The 15,179-nt window shown below is 26.6% G+C and overlaps 1 protein-coding gene across 4 annotated transcripts in view; it reads left to right on the forward strand.

Moving 5' to 3' along the window:
* LOC129908501 (neuronal acetylcholine receptor subunit alpha-7) overlaps positions 1–13,611 on the forward strand; it is a 53,941-nt gene extending 40,330 nt beyond the window's left edge. For all 4 annotated transcript variants that reach the window (XM_055985024.1, XM_055985022.1, XM_055985025.1 and 1 more), the window contains 6 exons: positions 6,207–6,316; positions 6,810–6,952; positions 7,187–7,303; positions 9,551–9,686; positions 9,756–9,899; positions 10,047–13,611. In XM_055985024.1, the coding sequence (XP_055840999.1) occupies positions 6,207–6,316; positions 6,810–6,952; positions 7,187–7,303; positions 9,551–9,686; positions 9,756–9,899; positions 10,047–10,052 (656 nt within the window). In that variant the 3' untranslated portion in view covers positions 10,053–13,611. The remainder of the gene's footprint in view (positions 1–6,206; positions 6,317–6,809; positions 6,953–7,186; positions 7,304–9,550; positions 9,687–9,755; positions 9,900–10,046) is intronic.
* The last annotated feature ends 1,568 nt before the right edge of the window (positions 13,612–15,179 follow it).

Below are 15,179 nucleotides of genomic sequence, written 5' to 3' on the forward strand. Positions count from 1 at the left end.
TTTTTACCTCCCTGAGCCTTTTTTCTGCTCATGGTCTTTGTCTCACGGTATTTGAGAAACATTTAATTTAAAAAAAAATTCACATGTTTCCCTGATTGACATTGAGACACTGATGGACCGATTGACCGATTTGGAATTAATTTTTTTGGACAAAAAATAACGGTACTTGCCATATACCGATTTTAGTAAATTTGAAATTGCTCAAAAACGGCTCTAACGATTTTGTTTAAAAAATTTAAATGTTAGTTTAAAGACAAGAAGTATCTTCTAATGAAAAAAATTTTGTCTGAATATCATTATTAACGGTACCTGCCATAGAACCGTTTTTTTCAAATCCGATTATCTCCTACTTATTCTACTACTATTTCGATTTCAACGAAACTTTTTGTGAAAAAGTATTTATATAATATAAATATAAGCCAAAAATAAAATTTTTGGATTTTTAAAAAAATTTTGAAATTTTTTTTTTTGGAAAATCAAATTTTCGAAAATGGTACATTGAATTTTCTTGAAATTTTGTTTTTAGATGTTGATTAGTAATTTCTACAAAATGGCATACTAATTTTATTTTAAAACTTTTTTTCCAAAAAATTATTTATACAAAATTAGTTTTTTTTAAATCGGCTCTAACGATTTTGAAAATTTTTTTTTTCTAAAAATGCATCTTAATATATCAATAGAAACTGCATACTTGTTTTGGGAGGGCAATTCGATTTCAGATATTATTTTATTTTTTTAAAAAACGAATTTTATTTATTTTTTTTTTTAACCTTTACAGTAGGTACATACATTTTCTAAAATTCTATATAAAAAGTCTTAAAAATTTAAGCAACTTCAACTCTAAGAGCAAGTTCGTGCGACCCAGTCGTGCATTTTATTTTCTGATGTTTCTGAATGTTTTTTTTTTTTTAAGAAAAAGTATTTTCCCCAAATCGTAAACGAAAATTGATGAAAATACGCCGAGTAGAAAATTGCTCAGTACGTGAGGTCACCCGAATACAATTGAAAAAAAAAAAAAAATCAAGGAACTATTTTGAGTTAGATATTTGATTAGAGCTGCAGCATATTTGAAATCATTGTATGTACTACAGTGGGAAAGAATTAGAAAAAAACAATACCCTTTGTGGCTTGTGAGAAACCGTATGAAAGATAGGCGAAAAAAACACATTCTTTTGACCTTATTTTTCTTGTAATTGGTATTCTATTACACTTTTGAGTTTAATGTTTTATATACATTTTTTGTTCAAAACCGAAATGTTTTCTTTGTTAAATTACCAAAAAATTATATAAGTATTGCTACCAATGGCATAAATTGCTTATCCCTAGTTTATTTTCATACATATTCAAGTTTTCAATATATTTCAAGCCAAAACCATAATTATTTTAAGATTGAAATGTAAATAATATCTAAAAAGAAATAATATTTATGAATGAGATATAAATCAATTTTTTGTATTGACAAAAACTACTTAACGATAAAAGTCAATAAAATTTGTTAAAGTTTATTATTACGATTGTTTGAAATTAATTATATATATTTGAAATTAATGTATATAATATTAATAAATAAGTTTTGAGTTAGAGCACAGTTTTTATATTAATTATTATATTTTTTTTTGTTATAATAAACATTCTAGGAAAGAAGAAAACATAGCCATAAATACTTCACTGAGGTTAATGTTTGTTTTTCTTTCAAAAAAAAAATTTATAATTCTTTAAAATTTCAAGAGAACCCAAGAAAACAATAAAACAAAACCGAAAGAATTATTATTAGTGTAGATTTTTTTCTCTATCCAATTTTCTAGTAAGTTTTAATTAAAATAAATCTATATATTAGTTTTTTTTACTTGTGAAAGCGTGATAGTAGAAATTAAAGTTTGATAAATTTATTTAATATACAAATTGTAGTGAATAGGTATTTTTAGAAATATGCTATGCATACACCATTATTATTAATTTAGCAACAATATATTTAACATTAACGATCAAAGAAAATAGAAAAAAAGACTTTTAACTGTATTATATTTTTTCCAAGTTATAGTCTAATCGATAAGTTCTCGACCAATAAAAATATCCCTGCATATTATAGTCCTACAATGTTATTCATTTTAATGCTATCAGAACGAGGCATCCGATTCTACCAAACTAACCGATTTTCTTAACCCCGAATTCCTCCTTTGTAGAAAAATTTTCGCTCACATAGAAATATTGATGCACCTATATATACTATACTCATTTTTACGTGTTAGAAGTTTAGTTTTGCATCAACCTTAAAAAAATTGTCATAACCAAATAAAAATGCACAGAAGGAAATGGGAAAGCTCTGCCGATATTCCATTTTGCTCACAAATTGAACAATCAATTGAAACATACTTTAAGTATCATTAACGCTAAATTAAATTTAAAATGTAACAATGTAAGCAAATGGGTTCTTAAGAGTAAAAACATACTAAATTTTCCCATCTTCTAATGTGTCAATTTGGTCATTACCTACTATAAAATCCATTTGAACTCGGATGTCAAACACAAACGAGCCAAATGATTTTTTTGACAGTTTACTTCCTGCCGTAATGAATGAATATAGATTAGAATATCAATGACACTATGAATTTGTCACTCATATGACTAATGAAATTGAACTTACATATGTACAAGGTGGAATTTTTTTTGATCTCTAGGATTTTTTAATCACAATGATTTACCTACGTTTAAAAAAATAGTATTGAAGGCAGTATACAGTGTTCCTTGATTCCACTTTTAGTTTTAATATAATTTTGCGTAAGGCAAACCAAATATTTATATACTGCAGCCAATTTAATATATAAGGTATTATGCAAAATGATCTATCATAAAAATCTAAAGCGATATTTGCTAAGTTACAATGATTTGATATATTAATATTTTTCCAATTTTTTGTAGAAAATACAAGAACCATTTTTCACTGCAATCCGTGATATGAGAATATTTACACAGAACACAAATAGTTTTAGATATTTTGATATTTAAAAAACGTTTCTATTTTAACGTTATTATTTCTAGAAACCAACAGAATAGTTCAAGCCTTGTCCTCCCCAATACCATTGAAAATACACGCAATAAACGCAGAGAAATAAATCCACTAGAATCTCCTCCACATTCAAGGTGAATTTCTTTGTAGTTACAATTCAATGGTCAAAATCGGCCATTACTTCGTTTATTTATAGCAATATTTCCGTGGATAAAAATCCCTCAAACATTTGTAGCTGGTATAACATCTCTCTTCGGGGTGGAAGTGGTTCATTGAATTTTTGACGACTGTTTATTTTGAAGTGGACTCAATACTATGATTTTTTTTACCAGCTTTCAGCGGAATGCAACTAGTCAAATTATGTTAAATAATAATAAACAATTTCAAATCAAAAGACCAACACAAATTCATTTTTTTTTTTCTAATAAAATTATTTCATAAATATTTTGTATTGCGGTGAGATTTTACACCCACTTCGAAGTGGAATAATTTTTTTTTCCTATAAACAAATTTATGTGAAATAATTTTTTTACATCTCATAGCTACTGCAGCCTCCGTGATAAAATATAGGAACTTTTGTATTGTGCTCAAAAAATCCGAGAGCCAGTTATGTGTCCAAACTCCTTTATTTTGTATTTTTGTAAAATAAGAAACCAAAAATCGAAGAAATAATTTGTTTTTATATTAAAATAATTTTTTCGGCTTCCTAATACAGTTTCGGATTCAGTTTTTAACCAGAACCTTTTCGTTTTTGTACAATATACCTGTGCATCAAATACAGAAATGTTCCAAAGTTATAGTCCAATAAATATCTTAAGTTTTCGGGGTCGAGTTACGAACGAAAATATGTCAAAAATGCAAATACAACGTTAAACAATATTGGATTATTTGTATCCAATGGTGATTTAAGTTCATAAATCAAATGAAATAACGTTTGAGAAAGCTTTTAGACAGTAAAAATGAATTAATATTTCATCTGTATTGAAAATTGAAAATCAAAAGAGTTAATTTAAAATTCTATAAATATACCATTTTTCGGAAGATGGTTTTGGTCCCCTAAAGTTAACTTTATACTTTATAGGCATTACCACACATTTTCTTTTTCTTAAAGTGAATCCGTATGGATAACACACGTTTTGCACTTTTAATTCATGTCGAAATATCATGCCTCCGTTATTAAAAAAAAAAAGTAACCACAAGATCCAAAGCCAAAACACTTCACACATTTTTCAAAAACTTGTTTTAACGATGTTAAATCACAGAAAAAAAATGTTCATTTCATGATACTTTGGTTATTTTTACTCTATCAACGCATGGTCGGCATCAAAATGTGTGTCAACGGCAGAGTCATTCTGCCCGGCAATGCGTGGACAGCATTATTGTGTGGAAATTACGTGAACAGAACGTGTGCAACAAATTCTGATGTCAGGGTGTCAACGCGTTCATCATTTACGTTGACCGTCTAATCCTAGTTTAAAGTTATTAATGCGAACTGAGGAAATCCTCAAGTAAAAGCTTGAGCCTTCGCTCACAATCTTTGTTGTGAAAAGCTTCAATGGCCGAAAGCATCCTCAAACGATCCTTTGAGAAAAATCTTGACAGCTGTCAAGTAGCAGGATTTTTTTTTAATTGTAGATTAGAAAAGTTGAAAATTGAAATACACAACAGAACTTACATGACTGACAAATTAACAAATATTTCATCTAACAAATTGGCAAAATAATAGAAGAAATAATTTTGTTTACACATAGCCATTAATGGCAACATTCTATGTCATATTTTCTCTTCCATTTTTTGTCTGCAAAAATATTGCTGGTATAACTAGCGTTTACACGATGAAAGGAAAAATAGTTTCAATTTGACAGATAAATTAGCAATTTGCCAGTCGAGTCGTGTAAATCCGGCATAAGTGCTGCGTTGCTTAGAGAAATTGTTTATATTTTTTTTTCGTTGTAATGTAAATTTGTTTCCGTCTAGCCTCCGAAATGTCTAGCCTCAAAGTCAACCATTAACTCTTTCAAACAAATAATCAATTTCTAGGAATAAACTGAAGAAGAAAAATAAAATTAAAGAAGTATGACTGATATTAAAACAAATATTAAAGAATAGTTGAGGAGTGCCTTTTTAAAGGGATATAATCATTTTTCAATTTTTTTTCTGAGCTAAGTAGGCCTATGAATCTTTGTTCTCCATTTATCATAATGTTCCAGTAAACACTTTAAGTCAAGTCTGAACCCAAAAACAGCCCTAAAAGTTGGACTATTAAATAAGGCAAAATATGTTTATATTCCTTTTAGAAAAATCACTCCACAATATTACTCTCTTTAATTTTTAAAACTAAAAAAATAATAAAATAGAATTAAACCATTAATTTGTATTAGCCCTGATTTTTCAATCGTCAGTTACTATCAGAACTATCAGTGCCAGTTGTACAAACGTGGATCAGCCTTGGTTCAGGAATTTAACCCACCGATTTCGGCGGATTAACTGCGGGTCAACTTCGGTTCAAGCATGAATATGGTTATTTCTACATATATGAACCTTGAACCAGTGCTAAATTTCAGCCTTGCTACCGATTTCAGAAGATAAAAGTTGCTGATCCACGGATTAAATATTTGTACAACTGGCCCTCAGAAGAATAAATGTCAATAAGCTCTATCTGACTATTGAAAAATTGGCCCTTAGTCAAAAAATTAACTAGTTTTTTAATAAATTCAAAATAAATTAATGTTTTGCACTTAGTAAACATTATATCGTTTATAAGAATAATGATTGTTTCTATTTAAGTTACGCGTAGTTTTATTTTAAGATACATATTACTTGGTAGGATATTTAAGTTCAAATTATAGAAAGTGAAACAATTTTATTAAGTTATTTTCTAATTTTAAGTTATTTGCTTATTTAGTCGTTAAAAATTAGGTATCAATTAGTTCGTGCAATTCTGGATGCTAAACAGAAAAAACTCAACAACTATTTCATTTAGGCTAAATTTAGAACTAATTTTAAGTCAAATTATTAAGAGCAAAAAAAAAAGTAAAAGGACAGCTTAACTTCTTCGCAACAATTCATAACTGCAAGCCACTAATTTAATTTAAGTTTATATGTTAAAAAAAAAAGATGAAAAACATCCAAGAGAAAACCAATAAGCCATAGAGAAATCCAAATTGTACAATTTTGTGTAATTTTTGTGTCCTTCTAGGAACTTATTTCAATTGCATTATGTTTATGGTGGCCTCATCAGTTGTGTCAACCATACTTATCCTCAATTATCATCATAGAAATCCAGATACGCATGAAATGAGTGAATGGGTAATATAAAAAAATATATCACATAACAAAAATACTAAAAATTCACACCACCAATACATACAAAAAAAAAAAAAAAAAAAATTAAACCAAAAAGCTTATATCAGCCAACCAAAAATCTATATACTTTATTTATATACTTAGCGATATTTAGAAAAATTATACTCACAAAACATAATTTATATAATATTTATTAGAAATAATAAAAAAAATATTAAAAATACACACTTTAGCAAAAAAAACAAAAAAAACAAAACACGTAAAAGCAGTATAATTCAATGGGATTAATTGCATAATTAAATTACTATTTTATTATAGTAAAAATAAAAAGAAAACGATTTAATTTTTCATTATGAATTTGAATTTGTCCTATATCTATACCTTTTAAATGCATGCTTTGAAAAAGTCTACAAACACGCCTGTAATGAATGTAGCATTTGAATATAATTGAAAATTTAAACAAAAAAAATATTTAAAATCCCAATCTCCTTCATAGATTCGAGTTATATTCCTGTATTGGTTGCCTTGTATATTACGAATGCAAAGACCGGGACAAGTGGGTTACGAATGTCCACCGCCTCCGTCGAGCTCGTCTTCGGATAAAAAACAACAAATGCAAAATGTTGAACTTAAGGAAAGGTAATCATTGAGAAACCACCACCAACACACACATGATCGCGTGTGCCATTTTGTTGACTTTAAGCCCACAGAAGTGATCTTATAAGTTGCTTATAGATTGGTTGGATTGGTTTTGTCAAACTGTACATATATAAATCAATTTTAATTTTATATCTCTCGTACATACTATTATATTTGTGAATGTTTTGTTTTGGTATTTAGTGATCTTTTTAATATGACAAAATTAATTTCTAGATCCTCGAAATCTTTGCTGGCAAATGTTTTGGATATCGATGATGATTTTCGATGCAATCATAGATGTTCCAGTGCTACGATACCACACCAACAGGCTTACTACCGAGCTGTATACAGGTATGATTTTCAAAGGACGTCTTATAATAATATCTACATTAAATGTTATTTATGTTGATAGCGTTAATGGTATTATTAATTGACTGGACGTACTAATCTTTTTATTGAAGTTTTTAGTATGTAAAATACTTCTTTAACAGAATTTTATTTCTTTTCTTTGGGACTCCTTAAAATTTTTCGTTACTTTTATTCATAAAGTTGTACAAAAAATAAAATAATTACTGGTTACCCGTTATTAAATAAGACAACGTATTGCCACGGGTCGTAATACGAAAATTATCGAAAAATTATTAAATGATAGATTGTAATAATTTTCTCCACTGTATTTCTTAAATTTAAGACGAAAATTGATCAAAGTTATTATTCAAGAAAATTGTCATCTATTTAATCAATTTTCCTAATTATTGAAGGTTAATTTAAATGAGGCTTTCATGTCACCTCCTTTCTTTTGCTCATAAACTTCTTTCGTTTGACAATCGAGCACATTTACCGTTATTCACTGTTGCGTATACGTAACTTTTTAAATGGGAAAACTTAAACTATCTATTGTTGATCAAATAATCTAAATAATTGATGATATTTTGTTTTAATAATTTAAATAATGTTCATGGCTTGTCGTGCTTAATTTTACAAGTTAGATGCACAGATCAAGAATCACAGATCCAGAATTAAATTTTGCATTTTCGATATTTGTACTTGTGCACGTTTTTGTGATTAATTTTTGTTTACAAAAATAAAAATCGATTGAAGCCTAGTAGTTACAAACTTGTGCAGCAAGTAGTGAATCCATACAAATTTGTACGTGAACGTTCCTGTGAACCTTGTTGGAGAAAAAAGTGCAGAGTTTTGCTTTACGAGCGGTGAAGAAGTTCACGTGCAAAATGTACGAGAATCTTTTTCACACAGACAATTTCATTAAAATTTTAAATTTTGCATAGTGGCTAAGCCTTTTATATATTTTTTTGGACAAATAAATTTAAAACTTAAAGAAAAAAGTCCTTGAAAAACGTGTTTTTGATATAATGTAAGTACCAGCGGTGAATGTCAAATGTTCACAAGTGAAGATTTGTTCTCGTTCACTTCAATAGAAGTATGTACTATGCTTAAATATGAACTTATTTCAATTAGCACTGATTTTTCAATCGTCAGTAAGACTATCAGAAGAATAAATGTCAATATAAAAAAAAACTTATTCCTAGGAATAAGCTCTATATGAGGTGTATCTGACTATTGAAAAATTGACCCTTATTGTAAAATTAATTATTTTAATTATAAAAATTAGTTTTCTTGATGAATAATTTTTAAACAGCGAAAAATCACTTCATATATGTAATGAAGTAAGAAGAAGCGAGAGACACGGCTAAAATATTTTTTGTGTTTTGTTTTCTATTCAAGATGTAGCTGGTGTTCAACACGTAGAGGGTTTCCCTTCTTTCCAAAGTGCAGCGTACATAGAGTTTTACAAACTTATTATTTTTGGTTTGAATGTTTTCTATGATTGTGTTTTTTGCACTTTATTTGTTCGAAAAGAATAATACGATTAGATGTTCTTATTTCGAATTTTAATGATTTGTCATTGAAACCAATGTGAACTGCTTTTACTTGATTGGTTAAACATATAGCACAAGGTCTAATACTTTGTTGTGGTCGAATTGGGTCTGACATGGACCCTGTAAAAAAAGTTTACTTTAAATAAAATCATTTGTGGGTCACTGAGGCGTATGCGTAACATTTTTTTCGATGTGGGTAACATTATTTCGATATATTGCTGTATATAGTATATTGTAATATGCAAATGAACTCGAAGTTCGATGTTTGTCCTTGAGCACGTTCTTGTGATTGAATTTTGGTTACATATAAAATTACAACAGCGCTTGCAAAAAAAAACTGAAAAAATCAAACAAATGTTCGGTGTTTTTGTAAAGCTATAGAGGTTCCGGTTTTCGGTACATTTTCATATTAATATTTCAGGGCATTCTTTGTCTTAATATGTATTTTTATTTGGAATAAAACGAGGTTAGGCGTTTACCTCAAGTATACGTACTAACGAGCTCTTCAATACCTTTAAAATTTAATTTAAAAACAAAAGACTATTCCGTTATTGATCATATTGCAACGATCAAAATTTAAAAAAAAAAACGAGTAATTACATTTTGGTTTTGAATTAAAGTAAAAACCCATTTAAATTTTCTAAACGATGATGGTAGGAAACAGAAAATCTACTGGAATATAATCTTTAACTTTTAGACAAGGTGACGATGGAAGTGTAGGTCCAGTAGGAGAAAGTAGAATCCACGAAGCTATCTCCCATACTTGTTTGAGTTCATCAGCAGAATACGAACTGGCGCTTATTCTTAAAGAACTTCGATGGATAACAGATCAGGTAAATATTATTTTTTTATGAAAACTAATTACTAACTCATTTATTTGAAAAAAAAAAAAAATATTAAAGTTGAAAAAAGAAGATGAAACTGGCGATGTAACGCGTGATTGGAAATTTGCTGCAATGGTAGTCGACCGCCTGTGCCTTATAATTTTCACGCTGTTTACAATAATCGCAACACTAGCTGTATTGTTTTCTGCTCCACATTTCATTGTAAGTAAAAAAAATTAAAGCTTGAAATTGTATTAATACAGTTTTTTGTTAAAGTATTAACAAAAGAACAATCTTTAATTCTGATAAAAATATTTCTTTTCATCTTTTTTTTTAACCTTGCCCAATTTGTGTTTATTCGCAAAATAGTTTTAAGTTAACAAAAATTACTCCACATAAGCAAAATAGGAAAATGTTCAAATAACAAATTATAAATTTTGTTATTAGATTGTGCCTAGAGTTATTATAAACACAAAAAATATATTTCTGTAATAAAGTTAATAATTTTTTCTTTAAGGTACCTACCTATATCACCTTTTTTTTTCTTATTTCTTTATTAAGTTTAAACGAAAAAAAAAGTGTAATTATAATTTTAAATGATAACGAAATAATGAAATGAAAAAAAAAAAAACATAAAACATGGTTGGTGCTGTGATAACGGACAATTGTTAAAAAATAAATTAAATGTTATGAAATTAATTTTACAATATAATTGAAAATTCTGTTTGTTGTTTTTTTTATAAAAAAGATAAAAAACGCATAAATGTATCATTTATCTGCTTTTTGATATAATTTTAATCATGCATTAAAAAAAAAACAAAAATAAATGAATATATTAATCGCAATTAGTAAACACTTTTAAATAAACTATTTACAAATTTAACAACAACAAAAAGAAAAAAACAACAACAACAAAAAACGTATTTATAAGCCAATTAATAAAAATTAACATTTAAACAAAAAAAATTACATTGATGAAAATTCATATTTAAACAAAAAATATAATAAACAAAAAATTAACATAACCTAAAAGTTAACTATTTTAATTAAACAACCAAAAAAAAAAAACGAAATAATATAAAAATAAATACGTACATTGATTTCTTTGGTAAGCACTAAGATTTAGTGTTTCCAAGATGATTAAACAAAACAAAAAATAAATAAATAAAATATATATATGTAGATAATTATTATGATTTACTATAAACAAATTGGATTAAAAATACTTTTACAAACAAAATGGGATAATCGAAATTAATGACAAATACCCTTAACTACGGAATTTGATAGTTTAAAACAAAATTTAAATAAAAGCAATGTATCATTTTACAAAGCAATAAAAACGAATAAAACAAAACAAAAAAAACACAAATATCATTAAAATATTAAGTAGTGTAGTTAACATCTTCTATAAACAAATTGTTATGAATAATTTATCAATTATTCGAATTGCGGTTAAAGGGATATCATAATCATAAGAAAACTTTTATCATAACCCAAAATAAAATTTAAAAAAAAATTAAAACAAAAAAAAACGACTAAATTTGGCAAATAAAAAATGGTACAAAAATGCTCTTTAAAAATGTTATTTTGATTATGATCTTTTTATTTGAAAATCAGAAGTTTTTTTATTCATTTTTTAGTTGGTGTCAATTTTGTGTGTCAAGCGTTTTAAAATTTATGATTTCCTTGTAGCTTTTGTACTTATAGAGCTTCCGACTCAATGAGACGGGCACCTTTTCGTCTTTTACGAACCGCAATTTCAATTTTCGTTGTTTTTAAAAAACAATCAAAGTCACAACCTCGTCTGAGAACATTCAATGCGTCAAAAGATCATTGCCTACTAAGTGCTAAAAAACGATTTTTTTTTGAAAATAGTAAATATGTAGATACATTTTCACCAAAATTGAGAGTTTCGATTAATCTCAGATGCTAAATCATATGTCTCCGATAAAATCCCCGATAAGATTTTAAACCTTCCTCCCAACTTCCCTTACTACCAGGAGGAAATATATCTTTATTTATACTATACATATTAGTATTAATATACATAACAAAGGTCTTGTTTTGCTTAGAAGCTAAAATAATTCAAATGAAATTCAAATTTCAAATTTACTTATTTAAACTTTCGTCGAAACGGAATGAAAAATGCAAAGAAAATTTTCCAATGCCTTGTCTATTAGATTTATCCTATTCATTTTGCCTAAATGGCTGATGAGTTGAATCGAGGTGAATTGAACTTCTTGGATTATTAATTTCAATATGCTTCGAGTTACTCAACGGAAGCAGTAGAGTTGTAATGCATCATTACCAAATATATCGATCATTAAAATATATTTTTGGTCTTCGTAAAATAATCATTATTTATAGCCTATAATATTTACTAACTTAAATGTTAAAATTTATTTCGAGTTTTATGAGTTTCTGTTGAATTTTAAATGTATTAAATCAATTCTTTAATTGAAACCTTATTCTTTTCACATTAAGCTGATATTTAAAGCTAATCATAATCCCTAAATCTTAAAAATAAACCGCATCTTGAATATTTATTGATAGATACTTTTTGCATCCCCAAAATCGACATCCATAGATCCATTCATATAAAAATAATAAATACGAATATATTTGTACAACAAAATAAGCTAAATACATAAATATTATAAACATAAATAATAAATTTAACAAAAACAAAAATTAAAACACATAATAACGATAACATAAAGTTGTAAGCTAAAATTAACATTTAAAATATATAGATAAAATATTAAACAAAAAAATAAATACAAAATAAAAAAAAAAAAAACAAACACAAAATCAAATGTTATCAGCCGTTAAACATTTTATAACGAATCAAACATATGTTATGGTTGAAAACATTATGTCATATTGACATAAATATTGTTAGTCACTAAAAATTAATAAACAAAAAAAAAAAATCAACAACAAACATACATACACTAAAATAAAATCCAATACATGAGTCGTGTGAATACTCATAGATTTCTAAGTCAGAGTTTTTGAATTTCGATTGCGTCTATACAAAGTGTTGTATTGTAGTCTTGAGATAACATTTTTTGGGCGTACTTTTGACGTATAAGATGACATACCCAGGTTTGGTGGTATATAGATATAAATTAAAAAATAAAAATATAAGATTATTGTCTTCCTTGCTTAATACAGGAAAATTATATTCCACTTAAGAATATATTTTGATATAGTTTATTTTCAATAAAAAATATTTTTTGATTTTATTATTGTTTTGATTTTTTTGTATCTATTAAATTATTAAATTTATTATTTTTATGTCCTATATAGCAAAAACAAAAAACCATAAATAATTTTTTGAAATTAAAACACTCAGGAGAAAGAAATAAACAAAAAAAAAATTATAGCTTTAAGTGAGCTCTCGAATTAACAAACATAAAAAAAAATCACAAAAATCAATAAGATGTTTTTATTTCAAATGAATGCATACTTAATAAAAATAAATAAACTATAAACTTGTTCATGATTTTTCTGAAAATTAAAAAAAAAAAAGAAAAAGCAATATGAATATGAATTCAAACTTTGAAGCAACACAAATAAACAAAAAAATCAAACTAAAAATGCAAATCCGACATCTATTGTGCACAAAAAAAAAAAAAAAATACTCTTAACAAAAAATTGCAAAAAAAAAACCAAAACAACCTAAAAGTTTACGAATAAGCATTAGTTGCAATATTTTAGGAACACAAATTAGCACTGTTTTTGAAATAAATTTGAGATATAGTTAATTTCTCAAGTTCTGTGGCTTCATGTTCTTAAAATTCAAAAATAATTTTAAATAAACCATACAACACACAAATACACACACCCACACAATCTGAGGTTACTTAAAAAAAAAAAAATCTATAACAACTTATAAGAAATGACACAGAAAACTGCCAACAAGCAATCACTATGAACTTATCAAATAAAATCGAAAATTTAATTCAATATATTCCAATATGCAACAATTTGCCAAAATATTATTATTTTAATTTTGTCTGTCGTTTATTTTGTTTTTTAATTTAATTATATTTTTTAAATTTAAGTTCAACAGTGGAAACCAATCAACAAAACAGGAAACACATACATAATAAAAATAAAACAAAAAATAAACAAGGATTTTAAGGGTTTTTGAATTACATATGGTTTCAATTAATAAAATAAGTAACAAGAACTAATGAAACATGTCATAGAAAAAAAATTGCATTCAGTCATTTTTCTGAGAGAGAAGAAAATGAATATTTTTTCAAATTCAGATCTCATTCCAATTTTTAAATAATTTTTTCATGTTGTTTTTTTTTTTACATAAATTCATTTTTAAATTTCTAATAATTATAATGAAAGAGATTAAATGTGCAAACGGCTGGTGACTGTTTTTTCTTTTGTTGAATATAAATAATAAATAAATTATTTGACAAGAAATCCCAGGAGCAGCTTAGAGACATACTAAATAAAAACAAAAAAAATGGAACAACGTAAACAGCAGAGAGTGAAAAACTTACTATATGAAGTGTTTTTTTTTTTTAATACTTAATTTAAGATTATATGATTTATGTATGTATGTAGTAGGAGTATATATTTACTACCTACACAAATAAAAATATTTATATGAATTTTATAGTAGATCAACAAAATCGCAAATATGTTAACATTATGTTAAGTTTTTCTCAGAATATGTTTATTAAGACTATGTAAATAAAAGTCATCAATTTTGCATTAGTTGAAAAGTGGTGTTTTGTTTTTATTAAAGTAGGTAGCACCTACCATTGTACAGAAATAAACAAGGTGTTTTTTTTTTTATGAGATGGAAAAGGGTAAGTATCTAATTGCTTTAACCGTTTCAAAGATATTCTTATCCAAACCCTAATGTGCACTGATTAATGATTAATATTAAGAGCTGATATTTGGTGAGTATGTTCTAAAAATGTCTAGCAATCGATTTTTCGGAGTATAAAATAAAAAAAATATATTCGATTTTCTTGGCCCACAGTTGGTTCAGTACCAGTAACGAAACATAGAACAAAGACGACAACAGACCTTTCTTTTAATGTCTCACTCGATAGATTTGAAGAAACATTTTTAAAATTAATTTTTTTTGGGATAGGGGTTGACCTTTTTTTTTTGGAAAATCCGAAAAAAAAATTATTTATTTTCGTTCAGAGGCCTATTCTCTATGAACTCATATCTTTCAATCAAAACTAGTTTTGAGGCTTTGATCCCAAGATATCTTTCTCTGAATGTTAAAAAAAAAAAAAATATTTCGATAATAATAATAATAATAATAACTTTGCTTATGAATAGAGCATAAAGATACCTTTCCTTTAATGTCTCAGTCAATGGATTTATTTTTTTGGCAAGGGGTTAGCCTTGCAAAATCACTACCAGATGACCTCAACGAAACTTTTAGTTTTCATTCCTCAATACAGCTTAAAGAAACCTTTCTTTTAATGTTTCATTCGATGGATTTGGAGAAAA

The sequence above is a fragment of the Episyrphus balteatus genome, chromosome 2 (assembly GCF_945859705.1).
Source record: "Episyrphus balteatus chromosome 2, idEpiBalt1.1, whole genome shotgun sequence".
Classification (NCBI taxonomy): domain Eukaryota; kingdom Metazoa; phylum Arthropoda; class Insecta; order Diptera; family Syrphidae; genus Episyrphus; species Episyrphus balteatus.